Source organism: Leptodactylus fuscus, unplaced genomic scaffold, assembly GCF_031893055.1.
Source record: "Leptodactylus fuscus isolate aLepFus1 unplaced genomic scaffold, aLepFus1.hap2 HAP2_SCAFFOLD_854, whole genome shotgun sequence".
In the NCBI taxonomy this organism is placed as follows: domain Eukaryota; kingdom Metazoa; phylum Chordata; class Amphibia; order Anura; family Leptodactylidae; genus Leptodactylus; species Leptodactylus fuscus.
In genome coordinates this window covers 1-27,420 of record NW_027440898.1, presented here as the reverse complement: position 1 = coordinate 27,420, position 27,420 = coordinate 1, and the positions used below count along the sequence as shown (strand labels likewise).

General features: G+C 49.1%; 1 protein-coding gene across 2 annotated transcripts in view; it reads left to right on the top strand.

Moving 5' to 3' along the window:
- LOC142188917 (thialysine N-epsilon-acetyltransferase-like) overlaps window positions 1–27,413 on the top strand; it is a 33,010-nt gene extending 5,597 nt beyond the window's left edge. For both annotated transcript variants that reach the window (XM_075262061.1, XM_075262060.1), the window contains exons 2-7: window positions 850–922; window positions 1,011–1,062; window positions 1,139–1,222; window positions 2,799–2,900; window positions 26,791–26,831; window positions 27,005–27,413. In XM_075262061.1, the coding sequence (XP_075118162.1) occupies window positions 860–922; window positions 1,011–1,062; window positions 1,139–1,222; window positions 2,799–2,900; window positions 26,791–26,831; window positions 27,005–27,181 (519 nt within the window). In that variant the 5' untranslated portion in view covers window positions 850–859 and the 3' untranslated portion in view covers window positions 27,182–27,413. The remainder of the gene's footprint in view (window positions 1–849; window positions 923–1,010; window positions 1,063–1,138; window positions 1,223–2,798; window positions 2,901–26,790; window positions 26,832–27,004) is intronic.
- Window positions 27,414–27,420: the final 7 nt, after the last annotated feature.

The window sequence follows — 27,420 nt, the reverse complement described above, 5'->3', positions numbered from 1 at the left end:
TATACACTGCGTATGTAATCACCCCCCTCCTAATATACACTGCGTATGTACTCACCCCCCCTAATATACACTGCGTATGTACTCACCCCCCCTAATATACACTGCGTATGTACTCACCCCCCCTAATATACACTGCGTATGTACTCACCCCCTCCTAATATACACTGCGTATGTACTCACCCCCCTCCTAATATACACTGCGTATGTAATCACCCCCCTCCTAATATACACTGCGTATGTAATCACCCCCCTCCTAATATACACTGCGTATGTACTCACCCCCTCCTAATATACACTGCGTATGTACTCACCCCCTCCTAATATACACTGCGTATGTACTCACCCCCTCCTAATATACACTGCGTATGTACTCACCCCCCCCAATATACACTGCGTATGTACTCACCCCCTCCTAATATACACTGCGTATGTACTCACCCCCCTCCTAATATACACTGCGTATGTACTCACCCCCCTCCTAATATACACTGCGTATGTACTCACCCCCCTCCTAATATACACTGCGTATGTACTCACCCCCCTCCTAATATACACTGCGTATGTACTCACCCCCCTCCTAATATACACTGCGTATGTACTCACCCCCCTCCTAATATACACTGCATATGTAATCACACCCTCCTCGTATACGCCGACCCCTCATCCCGTCCCCATCGTTGCGCTGTCCTATCTCATGTTTCTGTGTCAGAATGGACCAAGAGGGGAGACCGGGGGAGACCCCAGAAGTGTAGGATCAGGGGCGGGGTGATGGGGGAGGGGGTCTGTGGGGTAAATAGTTCTGGCGGTGACTGGTGCGCTGTAACTACATCCTGTACCCCCTGTATACAGGGACCCCGACATGGACTGCACCCTCCGTCCTGCCGAAGCTGGAGACTCACCCCATATCATGCGGATGATCCGGGTACAGTGATCCCTGACCCCAATAATATAATCCCGCTATACTACACCCTCCCCTCCCCCGATGTAACCGCTCTGTTACTATCACATAGGAGCTGGCCGAATACGAGAAGATCCCACACTTCATGAAGCTGACCGAGGAAGGTACGAGGGGCAGTAGACATGGGGTGGGGGGTCTGGGGGCAGGAGTGCGGGGGATGACTGTTCTACACCATTACAGTATTACACCGGGATGGATTTGGGGAGACGCCCTGGTTTCGCTGTGTGGTGGCCGAGCTGCCGGAGAAATCGAAGAGCGAGGCCGGTGAGTGACCAAAAACTATCTGACCCCAGAGACGTCCAGTGTGCCCAGGACCCCGGACAGGACAGGATACAGGGGGTACGGTGTAGGGTCAGGTACGGTGTGATGTGGTAGTGGTTACACAGATAGGGGGTACGGTGTAGGGTCAGGTACGGTGTGATGTGGTAGTGGTTACACAGATGGGGGGTACGGTGTAGGGTCAGGTACGGTGTGATGTGGTAGTGGTTACACAGATAGGGGGTACGGTGTAGGGTCAGGTACGGTGTGATGTGGTAGTGGTTACACAGATAGGGGGTACGGTGTAGGGTCAGGTACGGTGTGATGTGGTAGTGGTTACACAGATGGGGGGTACGGTGTAGGGTCAGGTACGGTGTGATGTGGTAGTGGTTACACAGATGGGGGGTACGGTGTAGGGTCAGGTACGGTGTGATGTGGTAGTGGTTACACAGATAGGGGGTACGGTGTAGGGTCAGGTACGGTGTGATGTGGTAGTGGTTACACAGATGGGGGGTACGGTGTAGGGTCAGGTACGGTGTGATGTGGTAGTGGTTACACAGATAGGGGGTACGGTGTAGGGTCAGGTACGGTGTGATGTGGTAGTGGTTACACAGATGGGGGGTACGGTGTAGGGTCAGGTACGGTGTGATGTGGTAGTGGTTACACAGATAGGGGATACGGTGTAGGGTCAGGTACGGTGTGATATGGTAGTGGTTACACAGATGGGGGGTACGGTGTAGGGTCAGGTACGGTGTGATGTGGTAGTGGTTACACAGATGGGGGGTACGGTGTAGGGTCAGGTACGGTGTGATGTGGTAGTGGTTACACAGATGGGGGGTACGGTGTAGGGTCAGGTACGGTGTGATGTGGTAGTGGTTACACAGATAGGGGATACGGTGTAGGGTCAGGTACGGTGTGATATGGTAGTGGTTACACAGATAGGGGGTACGGTGTAGGGTCAGGTACGGTGTGATGTGGTAGTGGTTACACAGATAGGGGGTACGGTGTAGGGTCAGGTACGGTGTGATATGGTAGTGGTTACACAGATAGGGGGTACGGTGTAGGGTCAGGTACGGTGTGATGTGGTAGTGGTTACACAGATAGGGGGTACGGTGTAGGGTCAGGTACGGTGTGATGTGGTAGTGGTTACACAGATAGGGGGTACGGTGTAGGGTCAGGTACGGTGTGATGTGGTAGTGGTTACACAGATAGGGGGTACGGTGTAGGGTCAGGTACGGTGTGATGTGGTAGTGGTTACACAGATAGGGGGTACGGTGTAGGGTCAGGTACGGTGTGATGTGGTAGTGGTTACACAGATAGGGGGTACGGTGTAGGGTCAGATACGGTGTGATGTGGTAGTGGTTACACAGATAGGGGGTACGGTGTAGGGTCAGGTACGGTGTGATGTGTGGCTATGACTCCATTTACATCTATGGTGCTGTCGGCATGGTGACCTCCTATATTAGTGAATGGATTATTCCAGGGCCCCCTTTGCCTGTGGCCCCATCACTTTCTCGCCTGTACGTGTTGTATATGTGCACTTGTATCTCCCCTCACCCTGATCCTCCATCTTCTACCTCAGGGGTCCCATTTGCTGGTTATGCCTTGTTTGTGAACAGTTACAGCAGCTGGACAGGCCGGACCCTGCACCTGGAGGACCTCTACGTGTCCCCAAAGTTCAGAGGTCAGTGATGGGAGCCATCTTGTATCACATATGTAATAGCGTACACTAATGGGGGTCAATATACCGTACAATACTCCCCGGTAACACCCCTCACTATACTGTACAATACTCCCCGGTAACACCTCTCACTATACTGTACAATACTCCCCGGTAACACCCCTCACTATACTGTACAATACTCCCCGGTAACACCCCTCACTATACTGTACAATACTCCCCGGTAACACCCCTCACTATACTGTACAATACTCCCCGGTAACACCCCTCACTATACTGTACAATACTCTCCGGTAACACCTCTCACTATACTGTACAATACTCCCCGGTAACACCTCTCACTATACTGTACAATACCCCCCGGTAACACCTCTCACTATACTGTACAATACCCCCCGGTAACACCCCTCACTATACTGTACAATACTCCCCCGTAACACCCCTCACTATACTGTACAATACTCCCCGGTAACACCCCTCACTATACTGTACAATACTCCCCGGTAACACCCCTCACTATACTGTACAATACTCTCCGGTAACACCTCTCACTATACCGTACAATACTCCCCGGTAACACCTCTCACTATACTGTACAATACCCCCCGGTAACACCCCTCACTATACTGTACAATACTCCCCGGTAACACCTCTCACTATACTGTACAATACTCCCCGGTAACACCTCTCACTATACTGTACAATACTCCCCGGTAACACCCCTCACTATACTGTACAATACTCCCCGGTAACACCCCTCACTATACTGTACAATACTCCCCGGTAACACCTCTCACTATACTGTACAATACTCTCCGGTAACACCCCTCACTATACTGTACAATACTCCCCGGTAACACCCCTCACTATACTGTACAATACTCCCCGGTAACACCCCTCACTATACTGTACAATACTCCCCGGTAACACCCCTCACTATACTGTACAATACTCCCCGGTAACACTCCTCACTATACTGTACAATACTCCCCGGTAACACCCCTCACTATACTGTACAATACTCTCCGGTAACACCTCTCACTATACTGTACAATACTCTCCGGTAACACCTCTCACTATACTGTACAATACTCCCCGGTAACACCCCTCACTATACTGTACAATACTCCCCGGTAACACCCCTCACTATACTGTACAATACTCCCCGGTAACACCCCTCACTATACTGTACAATACTCCCCGGTAACACCTCTCACTATACCGTACAATACTCCCCGGTAACACCCCTCACTATACCGTACAATACTCCCCGGTAACACCCCTCACTATACTGTACAATACTCTCCGGTAACACCTCTCACTATACTGTACAATACTCCCCGGTAACACCTCTCACTATACTGTACAATACTCCCCGGTAACACCCCTCACTATACTGTACAATACTCCCCGGTAACACCTCTCACTATACCGTACAATACTCTCCGGTAACACCCCTCACTATACTGTACAATACCCCCCGGTAACACCCCTCACTATACTGTACAATACCCCCCGGTAACACCCCTCACTATACTGTACAATACCCCCCGGTAACACCCCTCACTATACTGTACAATACTCCCCGGTAACACCCCTCACTATACTGTACAATACTCCCCGGTAACACCTCTCACTATACTGTACAATACCCCCCGGTAACACCCCTCACTATACTGTACAATACTCTCCGGTAACACCCCTCACTATACCGTACAATACCCCCCGGTAACACCCCTCACTATACCGTACAATACTCCCCGGTAACACCCCTCACTATACTGTACAATACTCCCCGGTAACACCCCTCACTATACTGTACAATACTCCCCGGTAACACCCCTCACTATACCGTACAATACTCCCCGGTAACACCCCTCACTATACTGTACAATACTCCCCGATAACACCTCTCACTATACTGTACAATACTCCCCGGTAACACCCCTCACTATACTGTACAATACCCCCCGGTAACACCCCTCACTATACTGTACAATACTCCCCGGTAACACCCCTCACTATACTGTACAATACTCCCCGGTAACACCCCTCACTATACTGTACAATACTCTCCGGTAACACCCCTCACTATACTGTACAATACTCCCCGGTAACACCTCTCACTATACTGTACAATACTCCCCGGTAACACCCCTCACTATACTGTACAATACTCCCCGGTAACACCTCTCACTATACTGTACAATACTCCCCGGTAACACCCCTCACTATACTGTACAATACTCCCCGGTAACACCCCTCACTATACTGTACAATACTCCCCGGTAACACCTCTCACTATACTGTACAATACTCCCCGGTAACACCCCTCACTATACTGTACAATACTCCCCGGTAACACCTCTCACTATACTGTACAATACTCCCCGGTAACACCTCTCACTATACCGTACAATACTCCCCGGTAACACCCCTCACTATACTGTACAATACTCCCCGATAACACCTCTCACTATACTGTACAATACTCCCCGGTAACACCTCTCACTATACTGTACAATACTCCCCGGTAACACCCCTCACTATACTGTACAATACTCCCCGGTAACACCTCTCACTATACTGTACAATACTCCCCGGTAACACCCCTCACTATACTGTACAATACTCCCCGGTAACACCTCTCACTATACTGTACAATACTCCCCGGTAACACCTCTCACTATACTGTACAATACTCCCCGGTAACACCTCTCACTATACTGTACAATACTCCCCGGTAACACCCCTCACTATACTGTACAATACCCCCCGGTAACACCTCTCACTATACTGTACAATACTCCCCGGTAACACCTCTCACTATACCGTACAATACCCCCCGGTAACACCCCTCACTATACTGTACAATACTCTCCGGTAACACCTCTCACTATACTGTACAATACTCCCCGGTAACACCTCTCACTATACTGTACAATACTCCCCGGTAACACCCCTCACTATACTGTACAATACTCCCCGGTAACACCCCTCACTATACTGTACAATACCCCCCGGTAACACCTCTCACTATACTGTACAATACTCCCCGGTAACACCCCTCACTATACTGTACAATACCCCCCGGTAACACCCCTCACTATACTGTACAATACCCCCCGGTAACACCTCTCACTATACTGTACAATACTCCCCGGTAACACCCCTCACTATACTGTACAATACTCTCCGGTAACACCCCTCACTATACTGTACAATACTCCCCGGTAACACCCCTCACTATACTGTACAATACTCCCCGGTAACACCCCTCACTATACTGTACAATACTCCCCGGTAACACCCCTCACTATACTGTACAATACCCCCCGGTAACACCCCTCACTATACTGTACAATACTCCCCGGTAACACCCCTCACTATACTGTACAATACTCCCCGGTAACACCCCTCACTATACTGTACAATACTCCCCGATAACACCTCTCACTATACTGTACAATACTCCCCGGTAACACCCCTCACTATACTGTACAATACTCCCCGGTAACACCCCTCACTATACTGTACAATACTCCCCGATAACACCTCTCACTATACTGTACAATACCCCCCGGTAACACCCCTCACTATACTGTACAATACTCCCCGATAACACCCCTCACTATACTGTACAATACTCCCCGATAACACCTCTCACTATACTGTACAATACCCCCCGGTAACACCCCTCACTATACTGTACAATACTCCCCGGTAACACCCCTCACTATACCGTACAATACTCCCCGGTAACACCTCTCACTATACTGTACAATACTCCCCGGTAACACCCCTCACTATACTGTACAATACTCCCCGGTAACACCCCTCACTATACTGTACAATACCCCCCGGTAACACCTCTCACTATACTGTATAATACTCTCCGGTAACACCTCTCACTATACCGTACAATACCCCCCGGTAACACCCCTCACTATACTGTACAATACTCCCCGGTAACACCCCTCACTATACCGTACAATACCCCCCGGTAACACCCCTCACTATACTGTACAATACTCCCCGGTAACACCCCTCACTATACTGTACAATACTCCCCGGTAACACCCCTCACTATACTGTACAATACTCCCCGGTAACACCCCTCACTATACTGTACAATACTCCCCGGTAACACCCCTCACTATACCGTACAATACTCCCCGATAACACCTCTCACTATACTGTACAATACTCCCCGGTAACACCCCTCACTATACTGTACAATACTCCCCGGTAACACCCCTCACTATACTGTACAATACTCCCCGGTAACACCTCTCACTATACTGTACAATACTCCCCGGTAACACCCCTCACTATACTGTACAATACTCCCCGGTAACACCCCTCACTATACTGTACAATACTCCCCGGTAACACCCCTCACTATACCGTACAATACTCCCCGGTAACACCTCTCACTATACTGTACAATACTCCCCGGTAACACCCCTCACTATACTGTACAATACTCCCCGGTAACACCTCTCACTATACTGTACAATACTCCCGGTAACACCTCTCACTATACTGTACAATACTCCCCGGTAACACCTCTCACTATACTGTACAATACTCCCCGGTAACACCTCTCACTATACTGTATAATACTCTCCGGTAACACCCCTCACTATACTGTACAATACTCCCCGGTAACACCCCTCACTATACTGTACAATACTCCCCGGTAACACCTCTCACTATACTGTATAATACTCTCCGGTAACACCCCTCACTATACTGTACAATACTCCCCGGTAACACCTCTCACTATACTGTACAATACTCTCCGGTAACACCCCTCACTATACCGTACAATACTCCCGGTAACACCCCTCACTATACCGTACAATACTCCCCGGTAACACCTCTCACTATACCGTACAATACTCCCCGGTAACACCCCTCACTATACTGTACAATACTCCCCGGTAACACCCCTCACTATACTGTACAATACTCCCCGGTAACACCCCTCACTATACTGTACAATACCCCCCGGTAACACCTCTCACTATACTGTACAATACCCCCCGGTAACACCCCTCACTATACTGTACAATACCCCCCGGTAACACCCCTCACTATACCGTACAATACTCCCCGGTAACACCCCTCACTATACTGTACAATACTCTCCGGTAACACCCCTCACTATACTGTACAATACTCCCCGGTAACACCCCTCACTATACTGTATAATACTCCCCGGTAACACCTCTCACTATACTGTACAATACTCTCCGGTAACACCCCTCACTATACTGTACAATACTCCCCGGTAACACCCCTCACTATACGGTACAATACTCCCCGGTAACACCCCTCACTATACTGTACAATACCCCCCGGTAACACCTCTCACTATACTGTACAATACTCCCCGGTAACACCTCTCACTATACCGTACAATACTCCCCGGTAACACCCCTCACTATACTGTACAATACTCCCCGGTATCACCCCTCACTATAGTGTACAATACTCCCCGGTAACACCCCTCACTATACCGTACAATACTCCCCGGTAACACCTCTCACTATACTGTACAATACTCCCCGGTAACACCCCTCACTATACTGTACAATACTCCCCGGTAACACCCCTCACTATACTGTACAATACTCCCCGGTATCACCCCTCACTATAGTGTACAATACTCCCCGGTAACACCCCTCACTATACCGTACAATACTCCCCGGTAACACCTCTCACTATACTGTACAATACTCCCCGGTAACACCTCTCACTATACTGTACAATACTCCCCGGTAACACCCCTCACTATACCGTACAATACTCCCCGGTAACACCTCTCACTATACTGTACAATACTCCCCGGTAACACCCCTCACTATACCGTACAATACTCCCCGGTAACACCTCTCACTATACTGTACAATACTCCCCGGTAACACCCCTCACTATACTGTACAATACTCCCCGGTAACACCCCTCACTATACTGTACAATACTCCCCGGTAACACCCCTCACTATACTGTACAATACTCCCCGGTAACACCCCTCACTATACTGTACAATACTCCCCGGTAACACCCCTCACTATACCGTACAATACTCCCCGGTAACACCTCTCACTATACCGTACAATACTCCCCGGTAACACCTCTCACTATACTGTACAATACTCCCCGGTAACACCCCTCACTATACCGTACAATACTCCCCGGTAACACCCCTCACTATACTGTACAATACTCCCCGGTAACACCCCTCACTATACTGTACAATACTCCCCGGTAACACCCCTCACTATACTGTACAATACTCCCCGGTAACACCCCTCACTATACTGTACAATACTCCCCGGTAACACCCCTCACTATACTGTACAATACTCCCCGGTAACACCCCTCACTATACCGTACAATACTCCCCGGTAACACCCCTCACTATACCGTACAATACTCCCCGGTAACACCCCTCACTATACCGTACAATACTCCCCGGTAACACCTCTCACTATACCGTACAATACTCCCCGGTAACACCCCTCACTATACTGTACAATACTCTCCGGTAACACCTCTCACTATACTGTACAATACTCCCCGGTAACACCCCTCACTATACTGTACAATACTCTCCGGTAACACCCCTCACTATACTGTACAATACTCTCCGGTAACACCCCTCACTATACTGTACAATACTCCCCGGTAACACCCCTCACTATACGGTACAATACTCCCCGGTAACACCCCTCACTATACTGTACAATACTCCCCGGTATCACCCCTCACTATAGTGTACAATACTCCCCGGTAACACCCCTCACTATACCGTACAATACTCCCCGGTAACACCTCTCACTATACTGTACAATACTCCCCGGTAACACCCCTCACTATACTGTACAATACCCTCCGGTAACACCTCTCACTATACGGTACAATACCCCCCGGTAACACCCCTCACTATACTGTACAATACTCCCCGGTAACACCCCTCACTATACTGTACAATACTCCCCGGTAACACCCCTCACTATACTGTACAATACTCCCCGGTAACACCTCTCACTATACTGTACAATACTCCCCGGTAACACCTCTCACTATACTGTACAATACTCCCCGGTAACACCTCTCACTATACTGTACAATACTCCCCGGTATCACCCCTCACTATACTGTACAATACTCCCCGGTAACACCCCGCACTATACTGTAAAATACCCTCCGGTAACACCCCTCACTATACTGTACAATACTCCCCGGTAACACCTCTCACTATACCGTACAATACTCCCCGGTAACACCCCTCACTATACTGTACAATACTCCCCGGTAACACTCCTCACTATACTGTACAATACTCCCCGGTAACACCTCTCACTATACTGTACAATACTCCCCGGTATCACCCCTCACTATACTGTACAATACTCTCCGGTAACACCTCTCACTATACTGTACAATACCCTCCGGTAACACCCCTCACTATACCGTACAATACTCCCCGGTAACACCCCTCACTATACCGTACAATACTCCCCGGTAACACCCCTCACTATACCGTACAATACTCCCCGGTAACACCCCTCACTATACCGTACAATACTCTCCGGTAACACCTCTCACTATACCGTACAATACTCCCCGGTAACACCCCTCACTATACCGTACAATACTCCCCGGTAACACCTCTCACTATACTGTACAATACTCCCCGTTAACACCCCTCACTATACTGTACAATACTCCCCGGTAACACCCCTCACTATACTGTACAATACTCTCCGGTAACACCTCTCACTATACTGTACAATACTCCCCGGTAACACCTCTCACTATACTGTACAATACTCCCCGGTAACACCCCTCACTATACTGTACAATACTCCCCGGTAACACCCCTCACTATACTGTACAATACTCCCCGGTAACACCCCTCACTATACTGTACAATACTCCCCGGTAACACCCCTCACTATACCGTACAATACCCCCCGGTAACACCCCTCACTATACTGTACAATACTCCCCGGTAACACCCCTCACTATACTGTACAATACCCCCCGGTAACACCCCTCACTATACTGTACAATACTCCCCGGTAACACCCCTCACTATACTGTACAATACTCTCCGGTAACACCCCTCACTATACTGTACAATACCCTCCGGTAACACCCCTCACTATACTGTACAATACTCCCCGGTAACACCTCTCACTATACTGTACAATACTCCCCGGTAACACCTCTCACTATACTGTACAATACTCCCCGGTAACACCTCTCACTATACTGTACAATACTCCCCGGTAACACCCCTCACTATACTGTACAATACTCCCCGGTAACACCTCTCACTATACTGTACAATACTCCCCGGTAACACCTCTCACTATACTGTACAATACTCTCCGGTAACACCCCTCACTATACTGTACAATACCCTCCGGTAACACCCCTCACTATACTGTACAATACTCCCCGGTAACACCCCTCACTATACTGTACAATACTCCCCGGTAACACCCCTCACTATACTGTACAATACTCCCCGGTAACACCTCTCACTATACTGTACAATACCCTCCGGTAACACCCCTCACTATACCGTACAATACTCCCCGGTAACACCCCTCACTATACCGTACAATACTCCCCGGTAACACCCCTCACTATACCGTACAATACTCCCCGGTAACACCTCTCACTATACCGTACAATACTCCCCGGTAACACCCCTCACTATACCGTACAATACTCCCCGGTAACACCTCTCACTATACCGTACAATACTCCCCGGTAACACCCCTCACTATACCGTACAATACTCCCCGGTAACACCCCTCACTATACCGTACAATACTCCCCGGTAACACCTCTCACTATACCGTACAATACTCCCCGGTAACACCCCTCACTATACTGTACAATACTCCCCGGTAACACCCCTCACTATACTGTACAATACTCCCCGGTATCACCCCTCACTATACTGTACAATACTCCCCGGTAACACCCCTCACTATACTGTACAATACTCCCCGGTAACACCCCTCACTATACTGTACAATACTCCCCGGTAACACCCCTCACTATACTGTACAATACTCCCCGGTAACACCCCTCACTATACTGTACAATACTCCCCGGTATCACCCCTCACTATACTGTACAATACTCCCCGGTAACACCCCTCACTATACTGTACAATACTCCCCGGTAACACCCCTCACTATACTGTACAATACTCTCCGGTAACACCCCTCACTATACGGTACAATACTCCCCGGTAACACCTCTCACTATACTGTACAATACCCCCCGGTAACACCCCTCACTATACTGTACAATACTCCCCGGTAACACCCCTCACTATACTGTACAATACTCCCCGGTAACACCCCTCACTATACGGTACAATACTCCCCGGTAACACCCCTCACTATACGGTACAATACTCCCCGGTAACACCTCTCACTATACTGTACAATACCCCCCGGTAACACCCCTCACTATACCGTACAATACTCCCCGGTAACACCCCTCACTATACCGTACAATACTCCCCGGTAACACCCCTCACTATACTGTACAATACTCCCCGGTAACACCCCTCACTATACTGTACAATACTCCCCGGTAACACCCCTCACTATACTGTACAATACTCCCCGGTAACACCCCTCACTATACTGTACAATACTCCCCGGTAACACCCCTCACTATACTGTACAATACCCTCCGGTAACACCCCTCACTATACCGTACAATACTCCCCGGTAACACCCCTCACTATACCGTATAATACTCCCCGGTAACACCTCTCACTATACCGTACAATACTCTCCGGTAACACCCCTCACTATACCGTACAATACTCTCCGGTAACACCCCTCACTATACCGTACAATACTCTCCGGTAACACCCCTCACTATACTGTACAATACTCCCCGGTAACACCCCTCACTATACTGTACAATACTCCCCGGTAACACCTCTCACTATACTGTATAATACTCCCCGGTAACACCCCTCACTATACTGTACAATACCCTCCGGTAACACCTCTCACTATACTGTATAATACTCCCGGTAACACCCCTCACTATACTGTACAATACCCTCCGGTAACACCCCTCACTATACTGTACAATACTCTCCGGTAACACCCCTCACTATACCGTACAATACTCCCCGGTAACACCTCTCACTATACCGTACAATACTCCCCGGTAACACCCCTCACTATACCGTACAATACTCCCCGGTAACACCTCTCACTATACTGTACAATACTCCCCGGTAACACCCCTCACTATACTGTACAATACTCTCCGGTAACACCTCTCACTATACGGTACAATACCCCCCGGTAACACCCCTCACTATACTGTACAATACTCCCCGGTAACACCCCTCACTATACGGTACAATACTCCCCGGTAACACCCCTCACTATACTGTACAATACTCCCCGGTATCACCCCTCACTATACTGTACAATACTCTCCGGTAACACCTCTCACTATACCGTACAATACCCCCCGGTAACACCTCTCACTATACCGTACAATACCCCCCGGTAACACCCCTCACTATACTGTACAATACTCCCCGGTAACACCTCTCACTATACTGTACAATACCCCCCGGTAACACCCCTCACTATACTGTACAATACCCTCCGGTAACACCTCTCACTATACCGTACAATACTCCCCGGTAACACCCCTCACTATACCGTACAATACTCTCCGGTAACACCTCTCACTATACTGTACAATACTCCCCGGTAACACCTCTCACTATACTGTACAATACTCTCCGGTAACACCCCTCACTATACTGTACAATACTCCCCGGTAACACCTCTCACTATACTGTACAATACTCCCCGGTAACACCTCTCACTATACCGTACAATACTCCCCGGTAACACCCCTCACTATACTGTACAATACTCTCCGGTAACACCCCTCACTATACTGTACAATACTCCCCGGTAACACCCCTCACTATACCGTACAATACTCTCCGGTAACACCTCTCACTATACCGTACAATACTCCCCGGTAACACCCCTCACTATACCGTACAATACTCCCCGGTAACACCCCTCACTATACCGTACAATACTCCCCGGTAACACCCCTCACTATACCGTACAATACTCCCCGGTAACACCCCTCACTATACCGTACAATACTCCCCGGTAACACCCCTCACTATACCGTACAATACTCCCCGGTAACACCTCTCACTATACCGTACAATACTCCCCGGTAACACCCCTCACTATACCGTACAATACTCCCCGGTAACACCTCTCACTATACTGTACAATACTCCCCGGTAACACCCCTCACTATACTGTACAATACTCCCCGGTAACACCCCTCACTATACCGTACAATACTCCCCGGTAACACCTCTCACTATACCGTACAATACTCCCCGGTAACACCCCTCACTATACTGTACAATACTCTCCGGTAACACCTCTCACTATACCGTACAATACTCCCCGGTAACACCTCTCACTATACCGTACAATACTCCCCGGTAACACCTCTCACTATACTGTACAATACCCCCCGGTAACACCTCTCACTATACTGTACAATACTCCCCGGTAACACCCCTCACTATACTGTACAATACTCCCCGGTAACACCCCTCACTATACTGTACAATACTCTCCGGTAACACCTCTCACTATACCGTACAATACTCCCCGGTAACACCCCTCACTATACCGTACAATACTCCCCGGTAACACCCCTCACTATACCGTACAATACTCCCCGGTAACACCCCTCACTATACCGTACAATACTCCCCGGTAACACCCCTCACTATACCGTACAATACTCCCCGGTAACACCCCTCACTATACCGTACAATACTCTCCGGTAACACCTCTCACTATACCGTACAATACTCCCCGGTAACACCTCTCACTATACCGTACAATACTCCCCGGTAACACCCCTCACTATACCGTACAATACCCCCCGGTAACACCCCTCACTATACCGTACAATACTCCCCGGTAACACCTCTCACTATACCGTACAATACTCCCCGGTAACACCCCTCACTATACTGTACAATACTCCCCGGTAACACCCCTCACTATACTGTACAATACCCCCCGGTAACACCCCTCACTATACTGTACAATACTCCCCGGTAACACCCCTCACTATACTGTACAATACTCCCCGGTAACACCTCTCACTATACTGTACAATACTCCCCGGTAACACCCCTCACTATACTGTACAATACTCCCCGGTAACACCCCTCACTATACTGTACAATACTCCCCGGTAACACCCCTCACTATACTGTACAATACCCCCCGGTAACACCCCTCACTATACTGTACAATACTCTCCGGTAACACCTCTCACTATACCGTACAATACTCTCCGGTAACACCCCTCACTATACCGTACAATACTCCCCGGTAACACCCCTCACTATACCGTACAATACTCCCCGGTAACACCCCTCACTATACCGTACAATACTCCCCGGTAACACCTCTCACTATACCGTACAATACCCCCCGGTAACACCCCTCACTATACTGTACAATACCCCCCGGTAACACCCCTCACTATACCGTACAATACTCTCCGGTAACACCTCTCACTATACCGTACAATACTCCCCGGTAACACCTCTCACTATACCGTACAATACTCCCCGGTAACACCCCTCACTATACCGTACAATACCCCCCGGTAACACCCCTCACTATACCGTACAATACCCCCCGGTAACACCCCTCACTATACTGTACAATACTCCACGGTAACACCCCTCACTATACTGTACAATACCCCCCGGTAACACCCCTCACTATACCGTACAATACTCCCCGGTAACACCCCTCACTATACTGTACAATACTCCCCGGTAACACCTCTCACTATACCGTACAATACTCCCCGGTAACACCCCTCACTATACTGTACAATACTCCCCGGTAACACCTCTCACTATACCGTACAATACTCCCCGGTAACACCCCTCACTATACTGTACAATACTCCCCGGTAACACCCCTCACTATACTGTACAATACTCTCCGGTAACACCCCTCACTATACCGTACAATACTCCCCGGTAACACCCCTCACTATACCGTACAATACTCCCCGGTAACACCTCTCACTATACCGTACAATACTCCCCGGTAACACCCCTCACTATACTGTACAATACTCTCCGGTAACACCCCTCACTATACCGTACAATACTCCCCGGTAACACCCCTCACTATACCGTACAATACTCCCCGGTAACACCTCTCACTATACCGTACAATACTCCCCGGTAACACCTCTCACTATACTGTACAATACTCCCCGGTAACACCTCTCACTATACTGTACAATACTCCCCGGTAACACCTCTCACTATACTGTACAATACCCCCCGGTAACACCTCTCACTATACTGTACAATACTCCCCGGTAACACCTCTCACTATACTGTACAATACTCCCCGGTAACACCCCTCACTATACTGTACAATACCCCCCGGTAACACCCCTCACTATACTGTACAATACTCCCCGGTAACACCTCTCACTATACTGTACAATACCCTCCGGTAACACCCCTCACTATACTGTACAATACCCCCCGGTAACACCCCTCACTATACTGTACAATACTCTCCGGTAACACCCCTCACTATACTGTACAATACTCCCCGGTAACACCCCTCACTATACTGTACAATACTCCCCGGTAACACCCCGCACTATACTGTACAATACTCCCCGGTAACACCCCTCACTATACTGTACAATACTCCCCGGTAACACCTCTCACTATACTGTACAATACTCCCCGGTAACACCCCTCACTATACTGTACAATACTCCCCGGTAACACCCCTCACTATACTGTACAATACCCCCCGGTAATACCCCGCACTATACTGTACAATACCCTCCGGTAACCTCTCACTATACTGTACAATACTCCCCGGTAACACCCCGCACTATACTGTACAATACTCCCCGGTAACACCTCTCACTATACTGTACAATACTCCCCGGTAACACCCCGCACTATACTGTACAATACCCTCCGGTAACCTCTCACTATACTGTACAATACTCCCCGGTAACACCCCGCACTATACTGTACAATACTCCCCGGTAACACCCCTCACTATACTGTACAATACTCCCCGGTAACACCCCTCACTATACTGTACAATACTCTCCGGTAACACCTCTCACTATACCGTACAATACTCCCCGGTAACACCCCTCACTATACCGTACAATACTCCCCGGTAACACCCCTCACTATACTGTACAATACTCCCCGGTAACACCTCTCACTATACTGTACAATACTCCCCGGTAACACCCCTCACTATACTGTACAATACTCCCCGGTAACACCTCTCACTATACTGTACAATACTCCCCGGTAACACCCCTCACTATACTGTACAATACTCCCGGTAACACCCCTCACTATACTGTACAATACTCTCCGGTAACACCCCTCACTATACTGTACAATACTCCCCGGTAACACCCCTCACTATACTGTACAATACTCCCCGGTAACACCCCTCACTATACTGTACAATACTCTCCGGTAACACCCCTCACTATACTGTACAATACTCCCCGGTAACACCCCTCACTATACTGTACAATACTCTCCGGTAACACCCCTCACTATACTGTACAATACTCCCCGGTAACACCCCTCACTATACTGTACAATACTCTCCGGTAACACCTCTCACTATACCGTACAATACTCCCCGGTAACACCTCTCACTATACCGTACAATACTCCCCGGTAACACCCCTCACTATACCGTACAATACCCCCCGGTAACACCCCTCACTATACCGTACAATACTCCCCGGTAACACCTCTCACTATACCGTACAATACTCCCCGGTAACACCCCTCACTATACTGTACAATACTCCCCGGTAACACCCCTCACTATACTGTACAATACTCCCCGGTAACACCTCTCACTATACTGTACAATACTCTCCGGTAACACCCCTCACTATACCGTACAATACTCCCCGGTAACACCTCTCACTATACTGTACAATACTCCCCGGTAACACCCCTCACTATACTGTACAATACTCCCCGGGTAACACCTCTCACTATACTGTACAATACCCCCCGGTAACACCCCTCACTATACTGTACAATACTCCCCGGTAACACCTCTCACTATACTGTACAATACTCCCCGGTAACACCTCTCACTATACTGTACAATACTCCCCGGTAACACCCCTCACTATACTGTACAATACTCCCCGGTAACACCCCTCACTATACTGTACAATACTCCCCGGTAACACCTCTCACTATACCGTACAATACTCCCCGGTAACACCCCTCACTATACCGTACAATACTCCCCCGGTAACACCCCTCACTATACCGTACAATACTCCCCCGGTAACACCCCTCACTATACCGTACAATACCCCCCGGTAACACCCCTCACTATACCGTACAATACTCCCCGGTAACACCTCTCACTATACCGTACAATACTCCCCGGGTAACACCCCTCACTATACCGTACAATACTCCCCGGTAACACCCCTCACTATACCGTACAATACTCCCCGGTAACACCTCTCACTATACCGTACAATACTCCCCGGTAACACCCCTCACTATACTGTACAATACTCCCCGGTAACACCCCTCACTATACTGTACAATACTCCCCGGTAACACCCCTCACTATACTGTACAATACTCCCCGGTAACACCCCTCACTATACTGTACAATACTCCCCGGTAACACCTCTCACTATACCGTACAATACTCCCCGGTAACACCTCTCACTATACCGTACAATACTCCCCGGTAACACCTCTCACTATACCGTACAATACTCCCCGGTAACACCCCTCACTATACCGTACAATACTCTCCGGTAACACCTCTCACTATACCGTACAATACTCCCCGGTAACACCCCTCACTATACCGTACAATACTCCCCGGTAACACCCCTCACTATACCGTACAATACTCCCCGGTAACACCCCTCACTATACCGTACAATACTCCCCGGTAACACCCCTCACTATACCGTACAATACCCCCCGGTAACACCCCTCACTATACCGTACAATACCCCCCGGTAACACCCCTCACTATACTGTACAATACTCCCCGGTAACACCCCTCACTATACTGTACAATACTCCCCGGTAACACCCCTCACTATACTGTACAATACTCCCCGGTAACACCCCTCACTATACTGTACAATACTCTCCGGTAACACCCCTCACTATACTGTACAATACTCCACGGTAACACCCCTCACTATACTGTACAATACTCCCCGGTAACACCCCTCACTATACTGTACAATACTCCCCGGTAACACCCCTCACTATACTGTACAATACTCCCCGGTAACACCCCTCACTATACTGTACAATACTCCCCGGTAACACCCCTCACTATACCGTACAATACTCCCCGGTAACACCCCTCACTATACCGTACAATACTCCCCGGTAACACCCCTCACTATACCGTACAATACTCCCCGGTAACACCCCTCACTATACCGTACAATACTCCCGGTAACACCCCTCACTATACTGTACAATACTCCCCGGTAACACCCCTCACTATACTGTACAATACTCCCCGGTAACACCCCTCACTATACTGTACAATACTCCCCGGTAACACCCTCACTATACTGTACAATACTCCCCGGTAACAACCCGTCACTACTGTACAATACTCCCCGGTAACACCCTCACTATACTGTATACTCGTACAATACTCTCCGGTAACACCCCTCACTATACTGTACAATCGGTAACCCCTCACTCCCGGTAACTACCCGGTACACTCACTGTACAATACTCCCGGTAACACCCCTCACTATACTGTACAATACTCCCGGTAACACCCTCACTATACTGTACAATACTCCCGGTAACACCCTCACTATACTGTACAATACTCCCCGGTAACACCCTCACTATACTGTACAATACTCCCCGGTAACACCCCTCACTATACTGTACAATACTCCCGGTAACACCCCTCACTATACTGTACAATACTCCCGGTAACACCCTCACTACTGTACAACGGTAACCCCTCACTATACTGTACAATACTCCCCGGTAACACCCCTCACTATACTGTACAATACTCCCCGGTAACACCCCTCACTATACTGTACAATACTCCCGGTAACACCCTCACTACTGTACAATACTCCCCGGTAACACCCCTCACTATACTGTACAATACTCCCCGGTAACACCCCTCACTATACTGTACAATACTCCCCGGTAACACCCCTCACTATACTGTACAATACTCCCGGTACACACCCCTCACTATACGTACAATACTCCCGGTAACACCTCTCACTATACCGTACAATAACCCCGGTAACACCTCTCACTATACCGACAATACTCCCCGGTAACACCCCTCACTATACTGTACAATACTCCCCGGTAACACCCCTCACTATACTGTACAATACTCCCCGGTAACACCTCTCACTATACTGTACAATACTCCCCGATAACACCTCTCACTATACTGTACAATACTCCCCGGTAACACCCCTCACTATACCGTACAATACTCCCCGGTAACACCTCTCACTATACTGTACAATACTCCCCGATAACACCTCTCACTATACCGTACAATACTCCCCGGTAACACCCCTCACTATACTGTACAATACTCCCCGGTAACACCCCTCACTATACCGTACAATACTCCCCGGTAACACCCTCTCACTATACCGTACAATACTCCCCGGTAACACCCCTCACTATACTGTACAATACTCCCCGGTAACACCCCTCACTATACTGTACAATACTCCCCGGTAACACCCTCTCACTATACGGTACAATACTCCCCGGTAACACCCCTCACTATACTGTACAATACTCCCCGGTAACACCCCTCACTATACTGTACAATACTCCCCGGTAACACCCCTCACTATACTGTACAATACTCCCCGGTAACATCCCTCACTATACTGTACAATACTCCCCGGTAACACCCCTCACTATACTGTACAATACTCCCCGGTAACACCCCTCACTATACTGTACAATACTCCCCGGTAACACCCCTCACTATACTGTACAATACTCTCCGGTAACACCCCGCACTATACTGTACAATACTCCCCGGTAACACCCCTCACTATACTGTACAATACTCCCCGGTAACACCCCTCACTATACTGTACAATACTCTCCGGTAACACCCCTCACTATACTGTACAATACTCCCCGGTAACACCTCTCACTATACGGTACAATACTCCCCGGTAACACCCCTCACTATACTGTACAATACTCCCCGGTAACACCCCTCACTATACTGTACAATACTCCCCGGTAACACCCCTCACTATACTGTACAATACTCCCCGGTAACATCCCTCACTATACGGTACAATACTCTCCGGTAACACCCCTCACTATACTGTACAATACTCCCCGGTAACACCCCTCACTATACTGTACAATACTCCCCGGTAACACCCCTCACTATACTGTACAATACTCCCCGGTAACACCCCTCACTATACTGTACAATACTCCCCGGTAACACCCCTCACTATACTGTACAATACTCCCCGGTAACACCCCTCACTATACTGTACAATACTCCCCGGTAACACCCCTCACTATACTGTACAATACTCTCCGGTAACACCCCGCACTATACTGTACAATACTCCCCGGTAACACCCCGCACTATACTGTACAATACTCCCCGGTAACACCCCTCACTATACTGTACAATACTCTCCGGTAACACCCCTCACTATACCGTACAATACTCCCCGGTAACACCCCTCACTATACTGTACAATACTCCCCGGTAACACCCCTCACTATACTGTACAATACTCCCCGGTAACACCCCTCACTATACTGTACAATACTCCCCGGTAACACCTCTCACTATACTGTACAATACTCCCCGGTAACACCCCTCACTATACTGTACAATACTCCCCGGTAACACCCCTCACTATACCGTACAATACTCTCCGGTAACACCCCTCACTATACTGTACAATACTCCCCGGTAACACCCCTCACTATACTGTACAATACTCCCCGGTAACACCCCTCACTATACTGTACAATACTCCCCGGTAACACCCCTCACTATACTGTACAATACTCTCCGGTAACACCCCTCACTATACTGTACAATACTCTCCGGTAACACCCCTCACTATACTGTACAATACTCTCCGGTAACACCCCTCACTATACCGTACAATACCCCCCGGTAACACCCCTCACTATACCGTACAATACTCCCCGGTAACACCCCTCACTATACTGTACAATACTCTCCGGTAACACTTCTCACTATACTGTACAATACTCTCCGGTAACACCCCTCACTATACTGTACAATACCCCCCGGTAACACCCCTCACTATACTGTACAATACCCTCCGGTAACACCCCTCACTATACTGTACAATACCCCCCGGTAACACCCCTCACTATACTGTACAATACTCCCCGGTAACACCCCGCACTATACCGTACAATACTCCCCGGTAACACCTCTCACTATACCGTACAATACTCCCCGGTAACACCCCTCACTATACTGTACAATACCCCCCGGTAACACCCCTCACTATACTGTACAATACTCCCCGGTAACACCCCTCACTATACCGTACAATACTCCCCGGTAACACCCCTCACTATACTGTACAATACTCCCCGGTAACACCCCTCACTATACTGTACAATACTCCCCGGTAACACCCCTCACTATACTGTACAATACTCTCCGGTAACACCTCTCACTATACTGTACAATACCCCCCGGTAACACCCCTCACTATACTGTACAATACTCCCCGGTAACACCCCTCACTATACTGTACAATACTCCCCGGTAACACCCCTCACTATACTGTACAATACTCCCCGGTAACACCCCTCACTATACCGTACAATACTCCCCGGTAACACCTCTCACTATACCGTACAATACTCCCCGGTAACACCCCTCACTATACCGTACAATACTCCCCGGTAACACCCCTCACTATACCGTACAATACTCCCCGGTAACACCCCTCACTATACTGTACAATACTCCCCGGTAACACCTCTCACTATACCGTACAATACTCCCCGGTAACACCCCTCACTATACTGTACAATACTCTCCGGTAACACCTCTCACTATACTGTACAATACCCCCCGGTAACACCCCTCACTATACTGTACAATACTCCCCGGTAACACCCCTCACTATACCGTACAATACTCCCCGGTAACACCCCTCACTATACTGTACAATACTCCCCGGTAACACCCCTCACTATACTGTACAATACTCCCCGGTAACACCTCTCACTATACTGTACAATACTCCCCGGTAACACCCCTCACTATACTGTACAATACTCCCCGGTAACACCTCTCACTATACTGTACAATACTCCCCGGTAACACCTCTCACTATACCGTACAATACTCCCCGGTAACACCCCGCACTATACTGTACAATACCCCCCGGTAACACCCCTCACTATACTGTACAATACTCCCCGGTAACACCCCTCACTATACTGTACAATACTCCCCGGTAACACCTCTCACTATACTGTACAATACTCCCCGGTAACACCCCTCACTATACTGTACAATACTCCCCGGTAACACCCCTCACTATACCGTACAATACTCTCCGGTAACACCCCTCACTATACTGTACAATACTCCCCGGTAACACCCCTCACTATACTGTACAATACTCCCCGGTAACACCCCTCACTATACTGTACAATACTCTCCGGTAACACCCCTCACTATACTGTACAATACTCCCCGGTAACACCCCTCACTATACTGTACAATACTCCCCGGTAACACCCCTCACTATACTGTACAATACTCTCCGGTAACACCCCTCACTATACTGTACAATACTCTCCGGTAACACCCCTCACTATACTGTACAATACTCTCCGGTAACACCCCTCACTATACCGTACAATACCCCCCGGTAACACCCCTCACTATACCGTACAATACTCCCCGGTAACACCCCTCACTATACTGTACAATACTCTCCGGTAACACTTCTCACTATACTGTACAATACTCTCCGGTAACACCCCTCACTATACTGTACAATACCCCCCGGTAACACCCCTCACTATACTGTACAATACCCTCCGGTAACACCCCTCACTATACTGTACAATACCCCCCGGTAACACCCCTCACTATACTGTACAATACTCCCCGGTAACACCCCGCACTATACCGTACAATACTCCCCGGTAACACCTCTCACTATACCGTACAATACTCCCCGGTAACACCCCTCACTATACTGTACAATACCCCCCGGTAACACCCCTCACTATACTGTACAATACTCCCCGGTAACACCCCTCACTATACCGTACAATACTCCCCGGTAACACCCCTCACTATACTGTACAATACTCCCCGGTAACACCCCTCACTATACTGTACAATACTCCCCGGTAACACCCCTCACTATACTGTACAATACTCTCCGGTAACACCTCTCACTATACTGTACAATACCCCCCGGTAACACCCCTCACTATACTGTACAATACTCCCCGGTAACACCCCTCACTATACTGTACAATACTCCCCGGTAACACCCCTCACTATACTGTACAATACTCCCCGGTAACACCCCTCACTATACCGTACAATACTCCCCGGTAACACCTCTCACTATACCGTACAATACTCCCCGGTAACACCTCTCACTATACCGTACAATACTCCCCGGTAACACCCCTCACTATACCGTACAATACTCTCCGGTAACACCTCTCACTATACCGTACAATACTCCCCGGTAACACCCCTCACTATACCGTACAATACTCCCCGGTAACACCCCTCACTATACCGTACAATACTCCCCGGTAACACCCCTCACTATACCGTACAATACTCCCCGGTAACACCCCTCACTATACTGTACAATACTCCCCGGTAACACCCCTCACTATACTGTACAATACTCCCCGGTAACACCTCTCACTATACTGTACAATACTCCCCGGTAACACCCCTCACTATACTGTACAATACTCCCCGGTAACACCCCTCACTATACTGTATAATACTCCCCGGTAACACCCCTCACTATACTGTACAATACTCCCCGGTAACACCCCTCACTATACTGTACAATACTCCCCGGTAACACCCCTCACTATACCGTACAATACTCCCCGGTAACACCCCTCACTATACTGTACAATACTCCCCGGTAACACCCCTCACTATACCGTACAATACTCCCCGGTAACACCCCTCACTATACCGTACAATACTCTCCGGTAACACCTCTCACTATACCGTACAATACTCCCCGGTAACACCTCTTCACTATACCGTACAATACTCCCCGGTAACACCCCTCACTATACTGTACAATACTCCCCGGTAACACCCCTCACTATACTGTACAATACTCCCCGGTAACACCCCTCACTATACTGTACAATACTCCCCGGTAACACCCCTCACTATACTGTACAATACTCCCCGGTAACACCTCTCACTATACCGTACAATACTCCCCGGTAACACCCCGCACTATACTGTACAATACCCCCCGGTAACACCCCTCACTATACTGTACAATACTCCCCGGTAACACCCCTCACTATACTGTACAATACTCCCCGGTAACACCCCTCACTATACCGTACAATACTCCCCGGTAACACCCCTCACTATACCGTACAATACTCTCCGGTAACACCTCTCACTATACTGTACAATACTCCCCGGTAACACCCCTCACTATACTGTACAATACCCCCCGGTAACACCTCTCACTATACTGTACAATACTCCCCGGTAACACCTCTCACTATACTGTACAATACTCCCCGGTAACACCCCTCACTATACTGTACAATACCCCCCGGTAACACCCCTCACTATACCGTACAATACTCCCCGGTAACACCCCTCACTATACTGTACAATACCCCCCGGTAACACCCCTCACTATACCGTACAATACTCCCCGGTAACACCCCTCACTATACTGTACAATACCCCCCGGTAACACCCCTCACTATACTGTACAATACCCCCCGGTAACACCCCTCACTATACTGTACAATACTCCCCGGTAACACCCCTCACTATACTGTACAATACTCCCCGGTAACACCTCTCACTATACTGTATAATACTCTCCGGTAACACCCCTCACTATACCGTACAATACTCTCCGGTAACACCCCTCACTATACTGTACAATACCCCCCGGTAACACCCCTCACTATACTGTACAATACTCTCCGGTAACACCTCTCACTATACTGTACAATACTCCCCGGTAACACCCCTCACTATACTGTACAATACTCCCCGGTAACACCTCTCACTATACTGTACAATACTCCCCGGTAACACCCCTCACTATACTGTACAATACTCCCCGGTAACACCCCTCACTATACCGTACAATACTCCCCGGTAACACCCCTCACTATACTGTACAATACCCCCCGGTAACACCCCTCACTATACTGTACAATACCCCCCGGTAACACCTCTCACTATACTGTACAATACTCCCCGGTAACACCCCTCACTATACCGTACAATACTCCCCGGTAACACCCCTCACTATACTGTACAATACTCCCCGGTAACACCCCTCACTACACAGTGGTGTCCGTGTGCAGTTCTTGTCCCTAGGTCCTGTACTTGTTAGTCGCTGACTAATGAGGTTTTCGTGGATTGATGTGGTGATTGTTTGGTATCTTCTATTGTAGGTCACGGTTTGGGGCGGCGACTGATGAAGAAGGTGGCGCAGGCGAGTAGCGGTCTTATTGTGGTATCTGATGGTATATTCCAGTGGTGGACGATGTATCTGGTTATTGGCTATACTTATATGATGTTCACAGGGGGATGATCCATCTGTCTCAGGGGTGGGGGGAGGTTGGTGCTGACCACAATGTAATGACTTTTTCCCATGTGACTTTTCAGGAAGGTGTGCGTTCCGGCTGCTCTCATATCCACCTCTCTGTGCTGAAGTGGAACACTCCGGCCATCAGCCTGTACCATTCCCTGGGGGCCGAGAACCTGACAGAAGAGCCCGGCTACCAAGTCATGATCTTCCCAGAGGAAGCACTGAGGAACATGGCAATCGAGGATCCCCAGTGACCTTGGGCTGGACCACTGATAGACATGGGGGTGTGTGATCAATGCCGAATCCCCCTCACAATTAAACCACCCAGAAAAAAGAAAAACAGCACAGGGGCGGAGCTTTTGGAGACCAGCGCAGGGGCGGAGCTTCTGGAGACCAGCGCAGGGGCGGAGCTTCTGGAGACCGGCGCAGGGGCGGAGCTTCTGGAGACCAGTGCAGGGGCGGAGCTTCTGGAGACCAGCGCAGGGGCGGAGCA